Source organism: Alligator sinensis, unplaced genomic scaffold, assembly GCF_000455745.1.
Source record: "Alligator sinensis unplaced genomic scaffold, ASM45574v1 scaffold169_1, whole genome shotgun sequence".
Taxonomy (NCBI): domain Eukaryota; kingdom Metazoa; phylum Chordata; order Crocodylia; family Alligatoridae; genus Alligator; species Alligator sinensis.
The window spans coordinates 2,799,241-2,826,260 of NW_005841924.1; the positions used below are offsets into that span (position 1 = coordinate 2,799,241).

Sequence of the window (27,020 nt, forward strand, 5' to 3'; positions counted from 1 at the left end):
AAAATTTATATTTCTAAAAAGAAGAAAGCTAAGTTCTCATATGACTGGTAACCAAAATAAGAATAAAAATGATATGTTCACAAAGAAATCATTCTTCAGACTAAAATTGTAGGAATACTTTGAAACAATCTATCTAACATCACTTATTAAACAGTTACATTTTATGTTAAAGAGCTAGTCTCATTTCTGTAACAGTCAAATACTTTTAACAAATGCTTTTCTGTAAATATAAATCTGTGAATATAAAACCAACATGGAAATCTAATGGCATATTAGAGTATTTGAGATCTTGTTGATTTGCTTATTTCTGTTGATGACATTATTTTGGTTCATAGTTTCTAGATTTTATTATCTGAATCTTAATTATGTGATCTTATTTTAGACTTTGCATTAGATACAGTAATTTTAAAGGGAAATTGATAGAAATTCATTTTTCTTAAATACTGTTAATATGCATGATTTTGTTTGTTTTAACTTATTGTGAAAAAGTACTCTGTCAGTTATTTTCAGCAAGCGGTAGGCAAAAAGATGCGTTAATTGATGTTTCATTTGATTAGAATTTTAAATTAAGACATAAAATTGTATAATTAATTTGCACTAAAAAGGACTCTACAGCCTCTATAATCATGGAATGATAACTTGAGAATTACTGTTGAGCTGTCAGTGACTTATCATAATTAACTGCCTTCTCAGCATAAAGTGTAAAAGAAGCAGACAAATTGCTGAATGTTTTTACATCAAGAACTAGTTTTAGAAAAGGGTATCTTGCATTATAGCGAGATGGCAGTTTTAAGTTGTATATTCAGTCCTGTTTAGATCTGTTAAAAAAATTACTGTTTGCTCTCTTTTAAGTTAATCACTGTAACATAAAAACCAGTTGTATAAGGAGTTCACTACTGGCTTGAAGTTGTCATGATTTTGTTTTGTTTTTTAACAATACTAAAGCTTGAAAGCTAGGAGGAGGAAATCCCAGCAACACTAAACAGTTATTTGTTAGCCAGGAAAGAATAACTTCTGGATGTTGTAAACCTGGAAGAAAGTTTTGACTTTGTTATAATCCCACTGTTCCTGTTTAAATGCAGTTTCCAAGCCTCTAGCTTTTTTCAGTGAAATACTGCTGCACACATGATATCATATGCTTCTCTTTTATCTTCTAAGTTTGAGTTTATGATTTAAAATGTGTCTTAGTCACTTAAGCATGAGTGATATTTTATGTAAATTTCTATGGGAAAACAGTTTTGCAGGAAGTGTTTATTGTCCTTCAAGAGAGGTCTTTGAAATAAGTGGAATGGTTACTGTAAAGGTAAAACATCTTGCCTAATAGTGGGGGAAAAAGCTTCTCTATGTAGTAACTCCTAAGAAATACATTTTTGGCTAATTTTGTTACAATGTGTATAAGGCAGTAAGATTCTTCTACTTACTGATTTTAAGTAGCTATCCAGGAGTGGCATAGTTTAAGGATATTACCATATTATATATTATGCTGAGAAAAGCACATCTGTAAAACTGTGCTTCTTGGTTGTTAGTGCCAGGATTTGGGCTATCTTTAATCTCATTTGACTTGTTCATCTTCCTTAAGAATCGCCATAAAGATGCACTGGATATTCTTTTCAGGCCTTAGTTAGGGTTTGCATCAGTGGTCGTAAACCTGCTTAAGGGACAAAGACTCTCTTTCCTTTGAAGTTACTTCCCCAGCTTTTCAAAGGGGTCTAGAAGCCGGTTCCCCTAAAACAATTTAGAAAAGTTTGAAGTGGTGCCCCTTAAACCAGTGACAAAATAAAATTTTCTCTTTGCATTATTGAAAACCATGACAATCTTCTGAAGCAGCAAGTTTAAAAGCTTTTAAAGAAATCTGTTCTGGTCTATACTCAGCTTTTAAGATGACCCTATTATTTGGAAAATCAGAGCTTTGGAAGCCCCTAAATACTTAACATTCTCATCAAAGGACCCAGCCTGACTTTTCATGGGGCTCACGTGTTACAGTATTTATTTTAGACTCTTCACTCAGAGAAGTGGCATACATTTAGACTTCTTTAGAAGCTGCTTTTCATATTGCCGTTATCTATTTTTTTCATTGAAGAAATGAATGCTAAGAAAAGTTAATAATAGATGACTGAATTCATTTGAGGTGCAGCATATATTCTAGCTAACCATGACTTTATAGTTTAGTTCATATGGTGCATCTGAATTTTGAAATTAACAGAAATGTTATAGTATATACTGGAAAACAGGTAATCTCAATCCATGTTCTGATGGAGGAAAGGCCTTCTGTTTTGAGAGTATGTTGCTGACTACAGAGGAAATGCCTAAAATAAATCGAATCCTTAGGAATAGCAACCCAACGACTTAAATAAGTGCTTAATGTAAACATCTTGTGCACTTGTGGCTTTGCCTCTGTCTCCTAATAACTGCATTTAAAGTAATTTCTTAAATGTCCTGTTAAACTCAGTCATCTTATACTAATTAACTTCAAATCAGCGCTGCACATTTCATTCTCATGATTTCAGGTTTTAAGCCATTCTTTTTTATTAAAATATGTAATGAATATGTTAGATGGACTAATTCCTCACTGACTTATGTAGTTTTATGTCAAATACAAATTCTGAACACCAAGCTAAATAATAAAACCAGACTTGAATCTTCCTAACATTAGCATCTCAATTAAAACAGAACAAAACAATGTTTAAAGCACAAAGCTGCCTCATACTGTATGGTGTGGAGAACATCAGAGAAAACACTGAATTAAAAATATAGAACTTAATAACGAGTAATAAGTCTGCTGCAGTAGATTTTAAAGTGACTATTATAGTATATAAAATTGGTTGCAATGAAATTGTGCAATTTCATGGTTTGTCCCCCACAGTGTTGTTTTACTTGCTTTCAAAGGTGCCTGTTCTGCATTTAGGTGAGGAAAGTTCAATAGAGCAAAATTTCTCTAAAAGTCCTAGTGAGTGTTTGTGAAATCAGTCACCTGAGAAGTACCTAATGATCATAACTCTAACCTTATGCTTTTAATTTGTTTTTCTTTTTTTCTTCTGAACTGTCTGCCATACTTCCTGGATTTGAGTGCATTTTGCCAAACTTCATATGAAACAAAAGCTATATCATTTAATGGTTCTTTATTTAGAGATTAGGGACCATTTACTGAGTTGCTGCTAGATATTCTTTTAGTTTAGTTTTTTTTTTTTAATCCATATTTTCCTGATTTGTTACGAAAAATAGACTTTTTAATTTTCAAATTTGTGTTTTATAATAAAATTAAATTTGTATTGCAGCAGTAATGCAGAATAAATCATATTTTGAAAGGTTATAATCCCCAGTTTAATACTGGATCATAGATTATGAGTATGACCTTTTTTAAAAGACTGTTTGTATGCAACAGCTACATAGACAGTCTGGGAATTGTTGCAAATGGTCAGAGTTAAAGCATAGATCGAGAGGAAATAAAGTGTTTCTAATTTACACAGATTAATTCTGCATTTCCTATGCATTAGAAAGTCTTGTTGTACATGGGAAGGGTCTGGGTACTTTGCTAGTTTAGCAGTCTGCATACTTTCTAATGAGACACCTGATACTACTTTGGTGAGCATGGTATAAGACCCAGATAGACTTATTAATCAGACTCTGCTAATTCTATTTCAGTTTTAAAAATTTCAAACTTAAGTCTACCTTGAAACATGGCAATTGAATAACACATAGGATGCTTTTCCCTGACTGGAATCACTTGGCACTGTTTCTTTCAGTCTCATTGGAAATCCACTCTCTATTTTAAAAAAGAAAAATAACAAAATTTGATTTTACCACCATTTTTCATGGCATCCCACAGAAGCAACCATGTAATTTAGTTTGAAGTGAAAGCATTTCCTGCTGCAAAAAGAAGGAAAGTTGATTACCTCGCCAAAGATGCATTCCTTAGAACTTTAATGATTTTAATGATTCATAAAAGGCTTCCAATTGAAATAATTAGACAGCAATTGCAAAAACAACATTGTGCTTTCTATGGAATGCTGGCATTCTGGGAGAACTAAGAGAGTGAAAAGCCCTGAGATAAAGTATGAAGCATTTTAAGGAGCTTCATAGCATATTCTCACATTTTCTATGTCTGGGTTTGCGAATAAAACCGATGCTCATATTTGTCTTGAGAAAATATTTAAGTCTAACCTGTTCAGCAGTTCATGAAACATGTCTGGTCTGCAGTTTTCCTCTGTTTACAGCATCTCTCTAAAGACTCAGGAAAGCATATAGCTAACTGCCTCATGGAGCCAACACCGATTTGTCTTAGGTTTTTCAGTTGAGTACTTACATCCCAGCTAAATTTTGCACTGTTTCTTATGCGGAACTTATTTAAGCCTCATAGTTGAGGCTTATTGATTAAAATGAAACCAATCAGTGGACAGTGGACTCCTTCCTTTGTCCTGACATAGTAACTTCCTCCCTTTGTTGTTGTTTACTATAATGATATCTACACTTCTTTATAAAACAGGAGGGCTAAATACAAATAATCAAAAGCCTGAGGCTGAATCAATTTAATCTTTGCAGGTTAGTCTAAGCTATAGACTAGATTGAACAAATAAGTAAGTGAACAGACGTTCACTTTTGATTCTGGAAATGTAGCCACATGCCTGTAGTGGACCAGGCCAAAAGCTGGAGGATGGTCGAGCATGCCTCCCTGCTTGGCTGGAGCAGACAGCTTGGGCCAAAGCTAGTCTGCCCACCCTGCGAGGGGGTTGTTGCAGGGGAGGTACGACTGTGAGTTAACTTGAGGAGGTCTGGAACAGAAGTTCAGTACACCAATTTAACCTAAATCAGGTAAGTCTGATACTACATCCATCCAGGTTTATTTTAAACCGGTTTCGGTTCTTTTGAAAGCAGTTTATGTGCACTGAACTTCTGTTGTGTTACAGATTTGAACCGGTTTCCAATTACTTACACCAGTTTTTGTGTAATTTCTGTCCCTGGCCTGATTGACCTGCTAATCTTTCTCGGATAAGAGAGAGGGAGAACTATGTGCTCAAGCTAGTTGGTGTCTGAGTTGTATAGTGTTGGATTATGTATTTCATCATTAATAAGTGAGCAAGCTAAACTTCTGAAAGTTGGTTGTTGCTTTGTGAGTGTATTGTGAATCAGGAGCATGAAACTTGTAGGCCTCCATTCTAATACAAAAATGCTCTGGAGAATGTTTAATCAAGAAGCAGGGGAAAATGAAATGTTTCAGTTTACTGAAAATGGTGATTCGAGAGACTAATCATAACCAAAGATCCTTTTCATTCTTGTTTTCACTGAAGGTGATTTTGCCACTCCCCGAGCCATCTTGACAGGACACGACTATGAGATCACTTGTGCTACAGTTTGTGCTGAACTTGGCCTGGTAATAAGTGGTTCCAAAGGTAAAGTTTGCTGTTATCTTTTCAAAAACAATACTTTCCATCTTATTCCTGAAGTTTTGCTTTAATTGAGAAAATAAATGCAGTCTAGGTAGATGGAGATAATTCTAGGTACATCTGCTTCATGTTAAACAATGTGGTTATTTTAATTGGCACAGGATTTTTTTAAGCACACTAGAAATGTGTTTAAAGACATCCCTAAGTTTTCTAAAACTAGAGGCCAGTTTAGTATGTATAAGAATACACAATGGTCAACAACTTTGCAGATTTCCCCTGTTACTTTTTAATTTTTGTTTGTTTATATATAGTTTTAACAAAATAGCTCACTCTATTGAATTCCTGGCCTGTCCGCAGAGACTCTCAAGAATGCAGTGTAATTATGTGGGTTTGTTTCTATTACGGATAACTTCCCAGGAGGTACAGCAATGATTAGTCTCAGGAGATAAGGAGTTTTGGTGTTTTGATCAAGGATATATTTGCATATTCAACTAAAATTTGTAGTAATTGTGTTCATTCTCACTGAGCTCATCTATGAAATCCCAGCTCTGACATCTTTAAGTCCTTCTTAGAAACTCACTTGTTACCATGCTGCCTATAGTAAATCATGTTGACTTATAATAAATTGCCCCTGCCTAACCTTTAACTATTCATTTGTTCTTAGATTATGGACAATATTTTCAGTTGGGCTTTCAAAAGTTCAAACACTTAACTTGTGCATGTAAATACTTGACATGACAAAAGTCAAGTGTTTGTCTCTATTTGTTATCAATTAAGTACATATACACAAGTACGCAAATATATGGCTATACAATTAAGCACAGAAGTTTATGTGGACATTTGATCTGTGAATGCATATCAGGATTTTTTACAAAATGGTGTAATTGGATACCTGCACATGTGTGCATCTTTAAAAATCTAACCTCAAGAAAGACTAGTCATAGGTGATCCCTTTATTACCTTTCTGTAACTCTAGGCTTTGCAGGAGATTTTGTTTCAATGTATTGGTATCTAGTATATCATGGTAATACCTTTAAGTTCTTAAGAAGATAGTAAAAGCCATTGCTTACTAATTGTTCTTTCATGTCTTCGGTTTAATTTGATATGAAAGTAACCACTAGTTTTCATTCTTTATTAACAGAAGGACCATGTCTCATACATTCTATGAATGGAGACCTATTGAGGACATTAGAAGGTCCTGAAAATTCTCTGAGACCGAAACTTATACAGGCTTCAAGAGAGGGCCACTGTGTCATATACTATGAAAATGGCCTTTTCTGTGTATTCAGTGTGAATGGAAAACTTCAGGCTGCTATGGAAACAGATGATAACATAAGGGTAAATATGCTGAAATACATCTTAATTATTATGGTCTCTTATATTAAAAATAGACTGTGGATAATCCTGCAGTTGTGGAACTGCTCTGGGTTTCTTTCCATGCAACAAGTAAGAGAAATGAGTGGACTTGTATCATTGAGCAGTCAGATATTGCACATGGAATTATTTTTAACCTTAGAGGGTGTTACGACCTGTTTAGGAATATATTTTGGGTGTTTGCTTGAACAGAAGAATGTAAATATGCTACTTGTTACGTGCACTCAGGCGCAGATGTGTGCGCGCGCGCACACACACACACGAATCAGGGTATTAGATTGTCAACATCTGAAGAGTCAAAATGATCAACCTCTCCAGCTGGAAACAGGGCTGCCATGCGTCTCCTGTTTGACAGTCTGTCCACATTCTTTTACCTTGTATGAGATGTCATGCACTGGGTCTGGCTTCAGAAAACATGCAGGCATTTTCTCCTTATGGCTACTAAGGTTTCTGTGACACCTGCTGAATGGGCAAGCAAGGTTCTTTCTCTCCTGTTTCCTGAGTTGGATCAACTCCTGAAAGAACAGGCAGAAGGTAGTTTGAGTTCATGGTTTTGTGGAAATCAGTTGCTAATAATAAAAGTAGCTCTTGATAATTTAAGTAACAAAACATCACACATGAAGTAGAACAGAACTCCAAAACTTGACAGTTATGCCAGAACTAAGCAGAAATTTGAGTAACAACAATTAAGAAAGTTGTCACTTTTTTTTTTTGAACAAGTGACAAAGAATACAAATTCAGTAGAAAGTTAAAGAATGAAATGCACGTAGAACTTCAAGAGGATGGTGATTGCTTTTGCTAGGCACAAAGGGCAGCATATTTATATTAAAAGAAATGGGGAGAGCTTTAATAAAAATAATGAAGGAATTACTTTAACGGAAGTAACTGCAGTTTTGAAAATCTGAACACGCTAGCATTAGACTCATTTGAGAACCAGAACTTAGTTCTTATGTTCCTTCTAAAAATGTATTACTTCCAAAAAGCTTAGAACCTTACTGTATAGTCAGCAAAACATTTCAGGTTTTTAAATAATTGAGGCAAAAATGGTGTTAACCTGCAGTATTCAATTAATCCATCATTGTATTCCTTGTTTCTTGCATGTTTGGACTTTGAACTCTTTGAAGAGCAAGGCATGTGACTTCTTTCTTGTTTGTACAGCACCTAGCAGCCCGTTAACAATTCAATAAGTGAAGCTGACAAGAGACTAAATTGACCATTCTGGTTGTTGCCCAAATGAGATGAAATGGGGGTTGGGCAGGGAGGAGAATAAAATATATCAAGTAAGGTAGTATTTTCAAAACCTGAAGAGATTTTTTTTAAAATTTATTCTTTTCATAAAAAAGATACATTTTTTAAATTTTGAATTGTTGTTAGAAACATGAACACTTAAAAAAATATAGTTCTCAGCTATACAGTATTCCTCTTACTGAGGGTCTGTAACATCTGCTTTCTCACCAAACTTGTTCTTTTTTATCACACCTTACAGTACACTATAGTGATATATTCGGCATATAGTATAATAGGCAGCAAATGTTTTACCTCTATTTTTAAAAGTGGGAGCACTTATACATTTGTATCCCCATCCTCATTGAGTTTATTGAGACTTATAAAAGAGAACAAATGAAGGAAAGAGACAAATATTTCCAAAGAGGCTTCTAAAGGGATAGTAATATTTCATTATACTTTGAAAGTATATTACTAGCTTTAATCTTTTTCTTTACAGGAGCTAACATTTTGTAACTTGACACACATTTACTTTAAAATATCTTTTGCCTTATGACTTGAATTTTTAGTATTTCAGCATGCTCCACTTCTGCCCTTTCCCCTCATCCTTTTGCCCTTTTAAACTCAGGTGCAAATAAAATCCTGTAGATCCAGCGTTTTTAATTTTTTCAGAACATCAGCTGTTTTGATTGTGGAGAATGCAGTTTAAAATAGCTGCAGTCGGTAGTTTGTTCTCCATTAACTAGTGTTGTTCTTTGGGAGGCAAGGGGGCACAGAATCCTTGAATGTTATGGGGGGCCACAAAAATAGAGTTGTTTGAGGCAGTGTTGGACAACTGGAAAAAATGCCTAAGAAATTGAAACAAGTATCTATATGAAGTTTGCGGAAAAAAGGCCTGGGACAGGAACATGCACATTCTCATATATTATGAGAATGATTAGCAAAGCGTGCTGTCTTTGTTAAGATGCTTTTCTGATTCTCAGCCAAGCCCTACCCCTGTCCCCGCCCCTGCCCCAACACTTCATTTAAAACAAGTACACATCAGAGTGTTTTCTCTTTCATTTCTTCTTACAATAATAGTGCTGATAATATGTCACTTTCAGTTGTGATTATGTTGTCAGCTAGGCTAGTAAATCTGTAAAATATCTAGAAATCCCTTGTTGGCTAAAACAATTTCTGTAGTGTTTCAGTCAGTGCCCACAGCTTGGGGAATGTTGCTTGAGGCAGCGAAGTTTCGCTCTCCGTAGGGTAGTAGAAAACATGTTCTCTGTGTTTTTGTGGGGTTTTTTTTTTCCTTTCCCAGCAGTCCCAGTTGGGTTTTAGGCTTAAACAATCCACAACCTTTTTTCCCAGAGCTTCTGCACTTTATCATAGTAGACGGCAAGTGGCAACTGTGTGATTAAAGTAGGGGCATTTAAAATGAATAGTACCTGCCCACTGGCTGTGCTGGCTGACAATTTGATTATTTGTTATTGGAGGAAGAGGAAGGAATAGGACTGAAAGCATAACAGTAAAATTCCAATTTTGGCTTTTGTATGTCATTGTCATTTTCGCTTTCCGGATGTCGTTGACAAAAGTACCCGTTTACCATTGTTAAACTCAGAGCAATGTTGCCGCTTCCTTTCTTGTAGTGCAGTCCTGGAAAACTTGCAAGAGGATTTCAAACACTCTGGGGAAACCCAGGTTCTAATCAGCCCTTTCCACCTGTTTTTGTTTTAAGTACTGTATTGCTCAACAGTGCCCAGGCTAACAGCATATCGCAGCATATCTGCCATGTGATGTTTAGATGTCTTAATGAATAATTTCAATCTAAGTGGACAGCCTGCTCAGAGAAGTAGAGTTATTTTATCTTAAACAAAGACTGTACACTATTTCACCCAAAGGAACCAATTTATTTTCCTTTCCTGAGTCTGTTTTGAAATGTGGAAGTACCTAACAGACTCTTACTGCTGTAAGCCAATGCTGTCACGGTGACAGGTTTTGCTTTTTTATGAAGCATGGCCTTTCAGAAATCTGAGAGGTTAAAGTATTTGCACAAAATTTTGAGACTTCAAGGAAGCACAAGTCAGAAATGAAGCTTTTAGAACACTGCTTAAATTGTGCACTTGGGGGATTGTTTGTGTGTCTGGCTCTTGTGTTGTGAGAAACATTAGATGGCAGAGCTGTTTGGGCTTTATACTTAGTAGAATTCTAGAAAACTTTCATTGGGGAAAACAGAACAGTAAAATTGATTCATGTCTTCCCCCATACTGGTTGGTGGACTTGAGAGTAAATGCATCCTTTAGTCTGTAAAATCCTGAGGGGCATGTCATGAAACTGAAATTTTGACAGGGTGACCTTTTTCATATATATATCAACAGCTTTTTTTCTTGACAAGCAGGTGACTTATTAGAATGGCATAGATATTGGTAAAGCCTTCAAAGTCTATTCTTTATTTAATCAAGAGATCAGAGAAATCCTGAAATTTTCAGGTAGTGGAAGAGTTAAAGATTAATAGCTTTAATTTGCCTTTTAATATAGCATTTCTCCAGTAAAAAGCCTGAAGTATAAAACTCAAGTGAACCATGACCATAAGGTTAATGGATTTTCATCAGCTGAATTTTATAAGTGTAGCAAATAATTATTTGTCACAGTCTTCATTGCAATTTCAAAATACCCTCAGGAGGCTGCCATTTGTAGAAAGAAAAAAAATTGATATTGATTTTACTTGTAATGAATGATCTTTTTAATAATTTTATTTGGTTTGTTAGCTTTCAGGATGCACTATCATCATGTGTGCAATTTTCTCTTTTACTAATTTTTATTATATCACCTAATTTTTTTTATCTACCCCCTGCCTATTGCCTTATTACACCCTTGTTAGATTGCATCCAGTTTATTTTCTAAGCTCCTTGGGACAGTGAACATGCCATCTTTCTGATGTGGGAGGTGCTTAGTATAGCTTTTTGTGCCAACACAAGTGAGAAGTGATGGAAATAATTTATAGTTGGAAGATTTTTGTCACTTGGGAAAAGTTTTAGTTCACGATGTTTGACAGTAATCTGAATTAAGGTTTAATTTTCCATGTTCACGTTATGGCTTTGGAAGATGCATTACATACAGTTCTTCCTAAATTTGGGCATATTTATCATAATTCTAATTCAAAACACAGTTGCCTAAAATAGGTTTTTTTTTATTATTTGTCATTATGACATTTTATTTAGCATGCAAAAAATTAAAATATAAGAATCATATTATTTTTTAAACTTCTGTTAAGTAAAATGTTAAACAGAAAGGTTCGTTCTTGTAACACTAAGGTTACTATAGTAAACACTAAAAACTGAGGAAATATAAAAGTAATAATAGCTTAGCTCTCATACTTTTTAAATTATAGATTAACATCATAAAAAATAATAAGATACAAGAATAAAAAATAACATGTATATGCAGTGGGGCTGACTTTAATTATTACTATGAAGACCTTAATATTTTAGTTTCTAGAACTGTCAACAATCTCCATAACCACTTTAAAGTTGTATGAATAGAACATTTTGTATTTCAATTTCCCCTGTTTTTGGGTGCATATGCTATAAATTCTACATATTACAAACTCTTTTCCTAAGGAGCTTGAGTATACAACACATCACAAATTTTGAATATTAAAAGCTACTCAGAAACAGGGATTATAATGCATATGGGTGTCACAAGATTTGCAGATTTCAGCACAGAAAGCCTGTGGTGCCTATAGCCTGGTTCCTTCTTCCTAACAAATTTCATGACCTGATATTCTTAAATGCTTTGGGAGCTCCAGGCTGTGATATATTTCTATACAGAAACCCATTGTACACTCAAAGGTATCATGACAAAGCTTTTTGCTTAAGGATTTTTGATAAACCAATAAGTATTTTAAACTTCACCCATTTTTAAAAACTATCTAGCTTAAGTCTATAATTGTTAAAGAAACTGTTTTTGTTTTCAAAGCAGTTTATAAAGAAAATTCTCAGACACCGATTACAAAAGAATTGCAGAACTTAACACAAATATGCACAGGCAGGATCACATTTCGGATATGCACAGACAGGATCGTATTTTTAAGTAGTTAGGATTTCATTATTACAGGCAGAGCTGGTAGCAACCTCTATAGAAAAAATTACCTGTTTCCAATATCTTAAGGCCCTGTCTTCAGTTACTTATAACATTTCTTAACTGTAACTCTTTTGGTTGAAATTTCCCATGCAAAGTGTCTGCCTAGTGGTGACTTTTGTTTTTATGATTTCTGTTATAAAACAGTGTAGCCATCTCATGGAACGGCTTTGGAGGAAAAAGTGATGTTTTGATTTCATTAGCTTCTTGCAAATATTTTGTTGAAAAGTTTTGGTGTCTTTGTGTTTTTTGTTCAGGAATTGAAATTTGACAAAAGGGTCATGGGATTCTTTTGCTGTCCAGGTGAAAATCTGCCCAAACTTGGACCAACTAATAAACTTCTAAAAAATGTTTTTGCATATGCTTAGTAGAGCAAAGGGCCACAGAAGTGCCATACACCTCTATGAGTGAGATCTGGCAGTCTGGAAGTTGAGAAACAAGTGGTTTAAATGGGAGGCAAAGAATAAGGACCTGGGTGCAATAGGATAAAGTAAGAGAGAAGTTTGCAAGTGCAGTGGGGATGGAAGGGAGCAGAGAAGGAAAGGTGGAGTCATGAAAACTTGAGAGGCAGTGCTGAGTGCCAGTGTTGCCCTAAGAACCAAGGGGTGTCTGGTTCTCCTTCTAAATGGAGCAAGAGCCAACAGCAGAGTTGATATTGCCTTAAAATATGGTTGTTATCTCCAAATGAGAACCTATTTATTCCTTCCAAATGAGGACCCAGTTATCTTCTCCAAACAAGGACCTATTCATTCCCTCCAAATGAGAAACCAATTAACTCTTTAATAAATCAGTTTTATTGAGCACTATAAAGTATTAACTCCAAGCATCAAGTAATTGCATATTACCAGTCCTAATAATACACATCTCGAGTACTGCAGAGTGGGTGCTGGTTCCTTGAAGGGAGATCAGATGTTTTCAGTTCTCAGGCATCATTAGGGTAAGGGAAAGTGGGGGAGAGAAGGGGAAGAGAAGGGAAAAGCAGGTAATATTTACAGTCCTTTAGTCACATAGCTACCAATTAGGCCAATTTTCTGTTTTTCATTGACAACTTGCTTTTGCCTGTTTTATTGTTGTTTTTCTCCTCTTGGTACTAGGCTCCATTTGCTTCAGACATGGGTGGAATGCCATAACAAACCTTTTGATTCATAACAAGCATTTTTATCATCAGACTGTTGCAGAAAAACACGCTACATCAGCGTTTTCTCTGTACAAAAACAGGTTCCACAATAACATAGCCTGTGGTGTATGCTAGCTCCATGAATGCACTCTAGTCCACTTATGTCCAGGTAACTAGGCCTCCTAGGTCTAAGGGACCCTTTCAGTCCTGTCAAGCATTAAGAGCCTGAACTGTCTCCACACCAGGAGGAGGCAGGAAACTAAAAGGGGAACAGCAGCTGGAGAATAAGGCAGTGGATAGGTAATGAAGGGAGAGGGTAGGAAGTTTGGGGGATGGCTGGGAGTGTAGGGGAAGATAATTATAGAGATGGAAAGGTATGAAGAGGATGGCATCTTTATTGGAGGACAAGGGTGGAAGGATTTCTAGTCAAAAGAGGGACACTACTTTTCAAAAACTGGTATAGAAACCAGGCTTCCTGGGCATTGGTCCTTGACTGTAAGCAGATTTCTGTGAAACCCATTGAAAAAACATTTTTTAATCCATTTCCAGCTCAGTACATGGAAGGTAATGGTCTCCTGCTTCTACCAGTTAGTCTGTTAACTTTCTGTATTGGTGTCAAAACAGAATGAAGAAGCAGAGGCATACTAACTAGGTCACAGATGGATGAGGAGTAAGAGGGATAGAGGAAAATTGCAGAAGTCTTGGGGACATTAGAGGAAGGGGAAGCAAGAGCCTGAAGGAGTGGAAGAGAACAGAGTAAAAGGAGGCTTGGGTGGAGGGTACAACATTATTGATAAGGTCCGTATGTGAATGTAAGGGTTTCAGTGCTGCTGATGGCCATGTGGGAGTCAGTGTGGATCTGCTTGGTGGAATTCCAGTGATTTCCTCAGTTTGCTTTTTGAAAAATGAACCTACCAACTTATCTTATAGAACAAGGGTATCAAACTCATCTGGCCCTGCAGGCTGAATGAGGGGAATAGGGGCTGATCCATAGGTTGAATTGGGCCCCCTGGACCAGCCCCAGGCACCAGATCTAGTGCACAGAGCCACAAGCGGCACATGCAGTGTGTGCTCTGGACCAGGTCCACATGCCATATGCAGTGCACACTCTGGACTGGCCTTACATGCTGTATGCGGCACCAGCTCTGCACACCATAGATAGCTTTTCAGGCCCCAGATCCAGCTTCCAGAGCCAATGTGGCATGGGTGCCATATGCAGCATGTGCCCTGGACCAGCCATGTGCGCCACAAGCAGTGACCTGGGCTGGCCTCGTGCACAGCATGCATACTACCTCCAGCCCTGCTGGTGATGCATATGCCAGCTCATTCCAGACCAGCTCCATATGCTGGACATAGCATTCAGGGGTGGAACGGCAGGTGCTGCATGTGGTGTGTAGGGCTGGTCTGAGACCCAGAGGTAGCACCTTGGGCTGGATCTTTGACACCAGTGTTATAGATGGCTAACACTGTTGCATCAAGACCCATGCCTAAGTAACAGCTGAATTAAGATTGTCTGTGGATAAGTGGTCTTAATGCTGGCATGTCCTAACTGTTGAGAGCTTGAGTCTGCAACATGAAAGTTCTTGTAGAGTATTTGTATACAATTCCCTCTACCTCCCTTCCTCTCTCTCTCTCTCTGAACTCACATACTGTGCAATAGAGAAAATAAGAATTAGAGTTAGCCCAACTTATTCATAATGACCTGTGGACCCGCTTATAAGTGCCAGGCTTCGTACCATGCTGCCATATATTGTTTGGCACATAACTAGACCAGGGGTGGATTAAGATTTATTGGGGCCCTGAGAGAACGGAAAATTGAAGGCCCCCACCAGGCAAAGGCAGGTTCCCTCTGCACCTGCCTGGGGGTTGTGGTTGGGTCTGCCCGGCCTCCTTGGTGCATCTGGGGTGAGCCAGGGGTCACGAGCACTGCTGAGGTGAAGGCGGCCCCAGCCCCTCTGCCCAGTGGGTGTTGCACATCTAGAACTGTAGTCCCCCAGTGCTGTGGGATGGGCTAGGGCTGGGGCTGGGTTGGGGAGGGGACATGAACACCGTCCCCAGCTGCTCACCTGCCCCTCTGCCCGCCCCTTTGCTGGGCCGGGTGGGGTGGAGCTGTTCTGCCCTATCCTGGCAGCTTGCCGCAGATAGCAGGGAACAGGAGCAGGGTTGTCTGCTGCCCATGGTGCCTTCTGACAGCAGACAGCCCTAGGAAGCCGCCACTGCCCACAAGGGAGCCCCATGCCCGTCCCTGGCCCTGGCCTGGCGAGAAGGGAGGAGGCACGCACTGCCCCATCCTGGATGCCCATGGCCAGGATGCCTGCCTGGGACGTGCTGCCCCTGTTGCCTCAGGGGCCCATGATTGGCTGGAGCCTCTGGGCCTGGGCCCTGTGGTCTTGTGTGTTAATCTGCCCCTGTCCTAGACAAAAATGTAGTTTTAGTAACATTATAAAAAAATATCAAAAGCTGCTTTTTTGAGTGTTCTCTACTTTTCCTTGGTTCCACTAACTGGTGCAGTTAGACCAGGATATTTTCTCAAAGCCTGAATTATAAAACTCAAGTGAACCATGACCATAAGGTTAATGGATTTTCATCAGCTGAATTTTATAAGTGTAGCAAATAAAAAGCAAAATGATTGGAGTACTCAGACCCTTTTTCCTCTTTTCCTAGCCTTCCTAAATATTTAGAAGGTGATATTAGAAAATAAATCATAGACTCGAAGAGAATTATGGCTGGAAGGGACCTCAAGAGGTCATCTAGTCCAACCCTCCCTTTTGACACCTTCCTGCAAGCAGCAAAGCCCAGAAGCATGGGAAAAATTTATAGTAAAACACAGACATAGCTACGCGTAGATCATCCCCAACCAGTGGCTGTCCGATCTATTCTTGAACACCTACAGTGATGGAGTCCACAACTTTCCTGGGAAGTCTGTTCCAGTGTCTCACTCTAAAAGTGAAGAAGTTTTTGTTGATACGCAGTTTGAACCCACTTTACTGCAACTTGAAGCCATTGGTCCATGTACCAATCTATGCAGCAAGAGGGAAAAGGTGTTTTCCCTTGTCTTTATGGCAGCCCTGAAAGCATATGAAGGTGTTCGCTGTTGAACAATTTCCTTCCAACAACAGCAGGCAGATGTTTACTTCTGTGATTCTGGAATTGCCAAGAGAAGTAAGAGAAGCAATTTTGACAAGGCTGTGAGAGCCACTCTAATAAAAGTGCTGCTGTGTCTCATGTATTAGTGCCCCCATGCTTAGAAGTGACAGTGGGGGTACTTGAACTAAAGCTCATTCTGTGAGCTTTAGGTCAAGTGCCCCCACTGCCATTTTTAAGTGTGGGGATGGTGATACACAAGGCGCAGGAGGCTGCTGGAGCGGGGCAATTCCTCCATTCCAGCTGGAGTTCCAGTGCATCAGAGCAGCCTCCGCGCTCAAGTATAGGCGCCCCTTGCTTCTGGTGAAGATAGTTGATTAGAAAATCAAATCTCCTGATGCCTAATTTTTGGTTGATGAAATAGCCATAGCAAAGTAAATTTAAATAACTAGGCCAATCACTAGACATCTTTTATGTCTTTTTCACAAATATGGATTATAGCATTTATCGTAAACTTTAAATAGGCTTCCTTACTATAAAATACCTGTTTTTAGGACTGCTAAGTGCCTTTGGAGATAAAATTGTGAAGGGGTAGCAAGTTCCTCCTTGGAGGCAAAAGGGCAAGAACAAAAGTAGTACAAGCTGCTTTAACAGGCTATTGAATAACTTCCTTCTAGGCAATCCAGCTAAGCCGTGATGGACAGTACCTGCTTACAGGAGGAGACAATGGAGTTGTCATGGTATGGCAAGTTTGGGACCTCAAGCAACTTTTTGCGTACCCAGGATGTGATGCTGGAATCCGATCTATGGCCCTGTCATATGACCAAAGGTGAGGTTGAAATTTGATTAGAAGAACTTTATAGAGAGATTTATTAGAATGAAACAGCATATGAAATGCCATGAAAGTGTAAACAAAAAGCTTTTCTCTGTTGTTATTATCCTTTGCTCAGAGGTGATTGTATGGAGAATTCAATGCACTATTCTGTTGTGGTTACAGGTTAGAGTTGTTCTTTTCTAGTGTTGCAGCTCTTGGTGGGGAAGTGAACACTCGTTCAAGAGTCTGACTGGCAAACTTTTATTGTTGATCAAATTCTGGGCCTGTGAATATACAGTATAAAATAGATGGAAGTAGAAATTACATAGTTTCTTTCTGGGTTGGTTTTCCCTACCTTAGAAGAAAAAAAAAGAAATCCCTAAATGTAGGTCTTCAAAGCCATCACAAATAAAAAAGGTTCCCATCACACTTTTTTTTCATTAAGGCAAATGATGAATTCCATTTGTAGAGCTCTTACTTATTATTTTCACATAAAACATGAAATTTCTGAAGACTTTTCCAAGGGATAAACAGTAAATATTTTTATTGTTGCCCATGTCACTTGCCAATACTGCTACAGTTTAGAGTCTGTGCATTTTTGGCACAAAACATCTGTTTACAAGTTGGATATTTGGAATTGCCTCTAGCTAGCAATTATCCTATATACTATCATCTAGAAGTAAAAATTTTGGAAACAATTTTCAAAAGAACCCAAGGCTTTTAAGACCTAAATGCAGCGGAAAGTCATTTAGCAGCCTATGTAGTTTTCAAATGGAACTTGGGCTCCTGAATCACATAGGAATGAAAGTTCTCCTAGGTAGAAATGAAAAGGGGAACTTTTACAATCACTGCTCTCTCCTACGCTTGATGAAGGGTGTGTGCGCCCAGAAGCTTGAAAATAAATAAAATAATTTGCTTGCAAATATCTAGTTGGTCTAATAAAAGATATCACCTCTTCCATGAGTTTTGATTCCTTTTGACTCGAGACCAGTATGGCTACAACCTGGATACCTGAATCACACAGGTGTTTGTTAAAATGTTAACTTCTTTCTAAAAATGTATTGGCATCATTGTTCTTTGTAGTAGCAATGGTTTCTTTCTGTGTGCCCAGAACAATAGGCCCTAATCTTAAGTGAGTGCTCTACCTGCTACCTTTATCAAAATAATAAGTATTGTTATTGATGGACAAAATACACTGCTGGTATAAATTGGTATAGATCCATTGATGTCAGTGGACTTTGACCTATTTATACAACTAGAGAACGGAGATCAATTATTAATTAAAACAAGTAACTATCTTGCGTTCTTGAAGAAAACTTGAATTGAAATTGTAATTGCGGATAAAATCTCTGTTTAATCTGAAATGTTGAGGAAAAAAGAAGAGGAACGTTGCCTCAATATGGATTCAGGAATCTATTTTTAAGCATTATTTTTGTTAAAAATTGCCTGTTCTTATAGTAAGTATGGAACACATAACATGTAGCAATCTTAATATTAGATACACTTCAAAATGTTTTGTAAAATCTGTTTTAAAAAAATCTAGTGATATTTTTGGACCTTAACCAAGATTGAACCCGGTACTTTCTTCCCATCCAAGACACCACCACCGTTCTCACTCTCCCCAAACCTTTCATCTGATGCTGTCATTCTCCCTTCTTTATTGTAAATGTTCTCATAAGCAGCCATTCCAGAAAACCTTAGTTTTCTAGATATTAAAATGACTTTCAGTGTCACTTTTGGCTGGACCCCAGCTCTATCTAGGGAACCTTATACAGGGATCAGTGTATCTTCACTTGGATTGACCTGACAAATCATTTTTATGACATAATGTATCACTTATCATAAATAAAGCTGGTAGAATTTTTTAAAGTACAGTGTCAGTGAAATGAAAATGTTTCATAGGGTGTTGTTTATTTTCAAACATTTTAGACTTTGTTTTTACTGCAGCTTTAATATTGTGTTTATTTGTATTACTGTGGCATCTATGAACCGTATTCAGAGACCTGCAGCTCAGTAGCCTAGGGGGCTACATAAACACAGCACAAAATATTTAACATTTCTCTCTCTCTTTTTTTCAGCGTGTGTGCGTGTGTGGAAAATGTTGGTTATAAATGTCTGAACAAAATGAATAAAAAACGCATTTAAAATGAACATTTTTTACTTTAGCAAAATGGAAGATTGGAAAATCTTTCCATTCTAAATTAGATCTATTTTTTGAAAGAAGTCAGACTTTTCACAGAACAGAAATTTTGGTTTCTAGCTAGCTCTAATAATAATAATATCATTGCAATTTGAGATGATAGATAAGATGACACAATTTCCTGATATACTGTGTTTCACAATAGGATAGCATTTCATCGACTAAGACTGCTAAAATGTGGTCATGAGTGAGATCATAGCTCTTTAAATGGTCCGAAAGACATGCTAGTAGTCAGCCAGTGGCTAGGATATGGAGTACAGAACACCTCACTAGTGAATTGCATTAGTAATAATATCTTTAAATGCTGATTGCCAAATAAGAGCCCATTCTGGCTGACTGATAATATTACAGGCAATGAGAAAAAAAATAATTCAGAAGTTGTGGTCCTGTTCCTTCCTCAGGTAGGTCATTTGCCAATTCCCACTTGGACTGGGAAGAGTGAATTGAAATACACTTAACCTGCCTCTTGGTTCTTGCATCCCCCTCCATTCTGATGTTTTATTAGCACTATCTCCAGCACAGAAAAAACATTAAAAAAATCAGTAATCATTGGATGGAGTAACTGTTTCATAAAGGGTCATGTGCTTTTGTCACTTGAGGACCTTCTGGTGTCAGTCCTACCCCTAAGATGTTCCAAGATAAGTCTGTGCACTTGATCCTCTCTGATTCACATCTCTCAGACCAGGATATGAACAAAACATTTTCCAAGAGTGGTTACTCATCTGAGCTGACTCATTTTTTTGTGGGACTCCACATGAGCGCACAGTAGGGCCTGATTTACCTGCAGCTCCAGTTAATATTTTTTCTATTTTAGGTCTTCATAGGGCTTTGGCTTAGGTCCTTAATGGTTACATTGGCAGGGTTTTTTTGGTGGATATTTTAGTTATCAAGGTGGTTATAGAGGCAGTAGAAGAAAAGTGTCTTGTCTTCTACCCTTCTTCCCATTCGTCTCCACCCTCCTCTTCCTCAAAAAAAATAATGCCAGCTTATTTGAATGTGACGTGACTAATTTTCAAACCTTTGCTTTTCATAGGTGCATAATGACGGGTATGGCTTCTGGAAGCATAGTGGTTTTCTACAATGATTTCAATCGCTGGCATCATGAATATCAAACAAGATACTGATGTTGAAACAGACCAAGACTAGCACTGACACAGGCAGCTGCTGAAACTGGACATAAAAAGTCTCTATTCAGTATCCTGCCATAGGATTGCTCATTATAAATAGCTATATTAGATCTGAATGTAACTTAAATTTGCTGGAAGAAGCAAACTATTTTTTAAAGTTAATTGCTATTTTTGTAGACCTTGCTTGACTTTTTGGGGGAAAGGGCAAAGAAGCAGAAAAACGGCTGCTGGGGTCTGTAGTTGGAAATCTATATTTTTAGTCATAATAAGAAGTCTTTCTGTAGTTAAAAATCTATATTTTTAGTCATAATAAGAAGTCTATTTTGATCCATGTATGAAAAGAAACCTAAAATAAAGAGGGTTAAAACTCTTATTCTAACTCTGTTATGGAGAAAGATGTTTCCCATCTGAATATCTATAACCTGAGGAATATATGATTTTAACAAATGACAATGGGTTATAAAATTTGGGATATTTTAATCTGCGCTACCTGTACTACACTTTGTCTTGTACTTTTCCAAATGATTATACTTCTTCAGCACTGAGGTTTCTTGGAATCAATAGTAATATTTAAATTATGATAAATGTAATTTTGGACATTAAAAGGAATTGTTTCCATCAATATTGCTACTCAAGCATGTTTCTAGGTCTAGACAGTTAGTTCATTTTTTAGTTATATGTTTTGTGCAGTTAAGAGAGAAATCAGCGATGGCGTCTGTGTTGCATCAAGTGTGAATCCTCCTAGTTTTTACCCAATATCCCTTCAAAGCACACCAAAATGTTCATTGTTCTTCAAAATCAAAACTAACTTGGGGAGTTTGGACATGTCCTCAGACTAGCAAGCTACATAGTATTTCTTTTTAATTAGATGCAAGTACCAAAGCACACTTCTGCTGTTTGACTGTGAAAGCACCATGAGGCAGACATACGTTGCCTCAACACCTCAGCAGAAGCTCCAGACTTGCAGGCTTTCTTTCCATTTTACTAGAGTTTATCAGAACTAACTGCCACAGTTATGTAGCACATACCACATCTTGTTCTGTCTATGGCAACAAATTCTTTCAGTCTCTGCTGTCACCAAATCCAATCAAATCCTGTCCAATCATGTTAATAAATTAGCTCCTCTTCCTCGTAGGAAATAAAAAAAAAATTTATACTAAGGAACAATAAGTTATTTTGGTGTTGCATAATTCTACTTTTCTACAAGATTGCTGTGCAGAATTCTGTGAAAATATTTGTGAAAAGAACTGTATTGTTTTGTAAGTGTATTGCATAAAAATCTTCTTTGTATCTCGTGATCTGAGTTAAAAATTACATTCCATATCTGCATCAATATATACATTTCTCTTACCGCCTACTGGAACAGGTCCCATTTTTCTAAGCATTTAATTACTGTCTCTTTAAGCAAAGATTTGGAATGAGAAAATTCAGTTTGAATGAAGAAATTCAATAAAATGGCATTTGTAATTGAGATCTTCAATATTGCATACTGGGTTCTTGTGTTTTCAGCATATACATGAAATAGAGAAAATAACCACCACCTTCAGTGCATTTTAAAAATATGCTCATTGTGCAAACAGGGTTTTGAGACAACACCAGCCTGACATTCTTTTACACCATTTTTATACTGGCGTAACAGTACTGATGCCAGTGAAATTGCAAACTACTGTCCATATGGAGTAATGGACTGAAAATTCCTGTTAAGAAAAGGTGGTATCCATTATCTTTAAGCGATTATTGATCACTTTGGGTGCCTATAGATGTTCTCAATCATGTTCTAATTAGATCATGTTGGAGCAAACTCCATTAACTGAGTATGCTCCACGTTCTAATTAAAACACTCCAGAGTCACCTCACCATTGCATGTTTCAAAATGGCTGCAGGGGTGCTTTATCTCAAACGCGTTGAATGAGTCTTAGATAAAGCATCCTGCAGCCATTTTGAAATGTGCCTGGGATTAATACATGTGGCGGTGAGCCATGTTAATTAGAGTGGCTATCTGGGAGCCGCTGTAATTAAAATGCCCTTCCCCACCCCAAGCACATGTATAGGCAGCCTTTAATACTAACTTGAAGTGCCCTGAATATTATGTGAAAGATATTTATAAGTGCTTGCTCTTTTCATCACTTTATATGAAATCTGCATTGATTTCAAGAGAAAATGGGTAGCATTATACTAACATTAATTCCGTGGACTGAGTTGGTTATTAACATCTATAGTAATGAGGGTAAGATATTCTCTGCCATTTGTTATATTATGCAGGTGCACTTTATTAAGTAGAAAATGTAAAACATTCTCCTTTTGTTCTAATTAATTTAAGAATACTGTGTTACTGACTGAAATGATGGTGTTTGATCTTAGAGCTAAAGTGTGGGTATTTGAAAATGGTGGAGAGATGGCACCAAACAAGCAGATGATCTTAGCTTTTTTTTAGATGTTGTTATTGCCTCTATGGAGGTATTGTGTAATATTAATCCTTATGCTTGACAAGTGTGCTGTGGTTATATCACTCTATTTAATCCCAACAGCTAGTCCCTAGGATGGTGATGCCAGCCATGAAGATGCAGGAGCTCTGTTCATGAGAGTGAAAGCATTAATATTGAAAACACAAAACTGATTCTCTGCACAGCATAGGCCTATTTGTCCACCTTTAAAACACGTGGGCCCAGCCCACCAACTCTCCAATTAGTTGGGAAGGCTACAGGAAAAGGGCACAAGTGGGGACACCGACCAGAGCACACCAGGCAGCGCCTCCATATAACATAGGAAGAAATTATCTGTCCACTTCACCCTTAATTATATCTACAAGCACGCACCAGTGGTAGACTTACTCCCTATCTTCTCTGAGAGGACTTGAGCATGCCTTCATGCTCCTAACTCAATTCACAGTTTCCACTGAGTGGCCAAAGCATGTGGTCTCACTGGGGATTCGAGGCTTGAGTGAATTAAGCTTCCTTAACATGGGATTTGTTGCGCTGTTCATTTTTCTTATGCGAGGTGCAAAAAAGGGTTACATTCTCAACGGCTAGATAGTCCTTAGTTTATCAAAGCCTGTGCTGGGCCACCTGATTGAACAGGTGCTAGAACTAATCTACCAACTGGTTTGAGCTATTTCTAGGGTACCATTGAGGGGACAGGGAGCTGCTGCTGAAAGCAGGATGGGTTCTTTTCTTTTCCTGGAGATGTTTTTTCAGAAGTACTACCTTCAAAAAGCAACAGTCAAGCATTTTCCTTTTCTCATGACGATCCAGACTTCCTGTTACTCTGGTAAGTGCAAATCGGTGCATTTTCTCAGAGAAATGGTGAGGATTTCTTTTTTTTTCTCTGACATTCTTGAAATCAATACCCAGGAAGCCCAGTAATTTTGAGATTGATGAGAAATAGGTCTGAGAAGTTCTGTTTATTATTGTGTTCAGCTTCAATAACTCTGAATCAGTTAAAAGTTAACCCGTAATTCTCTAGTCTGAATATTACTGTGTATGGGCAATCATTGTGGCTTCTGTGAAGTGTTATTTTCTTTGGAGGGTGTTTGAATACTGAACGAGTATGCACTAGTCAAAGGTATGCTAAACTGATATGAACTGTCAGTAGCCACTGTACTTTAATTAATAATCTCTCTTCTTAGACATTGTTCTACAGCTAATCTATGCAAAATATTTTTGTGTTACACTTGCCCTGCTGTCCATCATTCCACTCTTCCAGTTTGTGTCTGCCTCACATATCTGCAGTGCCATGTCTTAATCTAAGATTTGGGAAAGGAACTCGATTTTGCTGAGCCTACACAGCACCCAGTACAATAAGCCTCTTGACTACTTGGGACCCCAAACCACTAAAAGTTAAGGGCTGAGGGTTTGGGGGTTGTCTTAGTCTAGCCTTAATATAGGATCTGTTACACTGTTTAACTTTTGTTATGGGATGTGAACTATGCTTGCAATAAATGTTCAGAGCTGCTGATCCTTATATTTCATTTTACTTGCTGTAAAAAAAAGGAGTTTAATGCTATGAGGACTAAACTTTAAGTACTTTAAATACTTACTAAGGGTGGTGTCAGTAAGAAATTAGCACATTTGTAGAATCCCTGCTTTGATTCTGAAAGTGTTTGAACTCGAATTTTGGCTGGCATCCTTGTAGAGATTCTGCCCAGTGCTAGTCTTTTCAGCGTAAGTCAATCTGAGCATTTCAAAAAGGTTACTTCAGTATATGGACAAAGATGACTTTTTTTCCATGCACCAGCCGATGTCAGCAGAATAGTAAACATTTTTTCCTTTCTTCTGGCAGCAAAAAGGAAATTGAGTTACTTGAAAATCAGGTTCACAGAAAGAAATGTATTTTGGTAGGATGTAGCTTGACAGGGGTGTAGCTACATGTAGATGTATTGTTTGAGAATGAGAGAAATGATGAATAGCCAGATTGCAGCTTTTTTGTTGAGTGATGGACCTTGCCATTATATAGGAACATGCTGCTGCAGGTGCTTCTGTTAAATTCTTTTGGTGTTCTCTTTTATTTTATTAAAATAATGTAATAGCATGTTTTATTTCAGCCCAAGTGGCTGTATTCTAGCTAAATAAAATCACCTATACAAATCGGCTATATTTAAGTTTCCTCAGGGCACTATTTCTCTAGGTCAGTGAATAGCTGTTATCTCCATCCTTGAAACTTTTCAAGAGTTGGTTAAACAAACACTTGACTGGCATGGTTTAGTCAGGGATGGTTTAGTCAGGGATGATTCTGCCTTGAGAACAGGGCTGGACTAGATGGCTTCATGAGGTCCCTTGCCGCCCTACTATCCAATGATCATATGAACTGAGATTAGAAGTTGTAAGTACTGAGGTGAGTGCTCTCATCAATTCCCTGCACAATACTGTAATAACCCCATTTTGTATTTGAAAGTAATGCTATTTAGGTGGATCTAACATAGTATGCTTGGCAAATTTACAGTTGACGATCCACATCATTGTTTACAAGCCATAATCTGAGCTTGATCTTTAAATCTTTAGATCAAAAACTATATGAAATTGTTCTAAATTTTGTTTAGGTTTGTTGAATGTAACTACTCTACAATTCTGGGGCAGTCAGTTCCATGGGAAAAGAAGGCTTAGAAAATAAGAAATGAGAACCATACATACAAACGAAACAAATTCTGCCTGGTAAACAGTTTATTTTTTAGAGAAAACAATATGCATATGTGTATGTATTAAAGCATTTTTTTAATGAATGTGAACTGAAACTTAAGAACTCATGGACAAAATTTGGGAATAACATATTTTGAGTAAGATCCAGGTGTTTATCTTTCTCCAGCAGGTGACGTGACACCTGTGGAATACAAACAAGGGTTTACATCCAGTCAAATCTGGAAGGTCTGAAACTAATATTTTAGGATAGTGGCATCCTAGAACAGTGGATTGTAAATACAGACAATTCATTTTGGCAACTACAAACCTAAAGGAATAGAAGAGCGCTTGGAATATGGTTATTTACTTTTACTTTCTCTTTGCTATGTTACAAGTGTGGTAAGGTGGTTATTACCTTTTCTTTTCCTCTTGGTTTTCTGTTTTGTTCTTCCCTCCTCATTGACTGCATGCCCTGTTTATCAAGAGATTCATCTTTCAAATTTCTGATCACTTTGGCCTAATCGAGCAAAGCATTTACCAGACCATTCATGTAAATTCACCACATATTTAGGGGCTTTTTTGTGTCAGGCCAAACTACTGGACATCTAAGATTGAGCCACATGAGGACAGAGTTCACTTTGAAACCAAATGTTCCTGGCTAAATTAGATCTTTTCACATCTATCTAAAGTGAAACACAATTTGGGGGGTTGCTATGCACAGGATAGTAAATTTATCTATCTAGTAAATGTGTGTCTGGCCAAGCCAACCAGTAACAGCTTCTTTAGCTCTGTTCTGTGTTTTCAAACTACCAGCATCTCAACAGAATGTATTGTTAACAGTGCACATTACTGTCTGTACCTGCCTCCATTTGCAGCATTGGTTGTCATATTGGATCCATTGGTAAAGACTGGCTGTACACTTACCTTGGCAAACCACAACCCATTCAGCAGGCACCACTGATGGCATGGAAGGTCAAAGTCAGGACCTTGATGAGAGAACTTGTTTACTGACTTTGATAAAGACCTTTCCTTTGCCAGTAGGATTGTACACTTCATTGGCACAAGTTGAGCTATGGAGCATATGATGATAAGTGGGTGGGTGAAAAGAGAACCACATATATTTGGCTTGCCATGAATCTTTTCTAACAGTATGAGGGTCCTGCCTTCATGTAATGTGGGTAATGTATGTGGGTATTGCTCTTTTGCTTGACACTGGAAAGCATAGCAGCAGGGTAGGGCATCTGCTCAAATGTAATTGTGCCTGAGTGAGCTTTGTACAGGACAAATGGCACGTACAAAATATTCTGTAGTCAGGTGGCAGACCAGAATATTCAGAGCATGTTGAGCTTATGTGCCCTTATATACAACCAGGTAGTTTAATGCATGCTTTAACCTTGGCAGCTCTTTCCTTTAAGCATTCAGGAAAGGTCAGAGGTCAAGCTGGTATTTGCTGCTAATGAACTGGG

At 37.6% G+C, this 27,020-nt stretch overlaps 1 protein-coding gene across 1 annotated transcript in view; it reads left to right on the forward strand.

The window, feature by feature from the left end:
- The window catches only part of LRBA (LPS responsive beige-like anchor protein), a 621,066-nt gene extending 600,391 nt beyond the window's left edge, over nt 1–20,675 (forward strand). The window contains 4 exon segments of the mRNA XM_025198536.1: nt 5,286–5,387; nt 6,523–6,719; nt 16,980–17,131; nt 20,350–20,675. Of these exon segments, the coding sequence (XP_025054321.1) occupies nt 5,286–5,387; nt 6,523–6,719; nt 16,980–17,131; nt 20,350–20,440 (542 nt within the window). The 3' untranslated portion in view covers nt 20,441–20,675.
- Nucleotides 20,676–27,020: the final 6,345 nt, after the last annotated feature.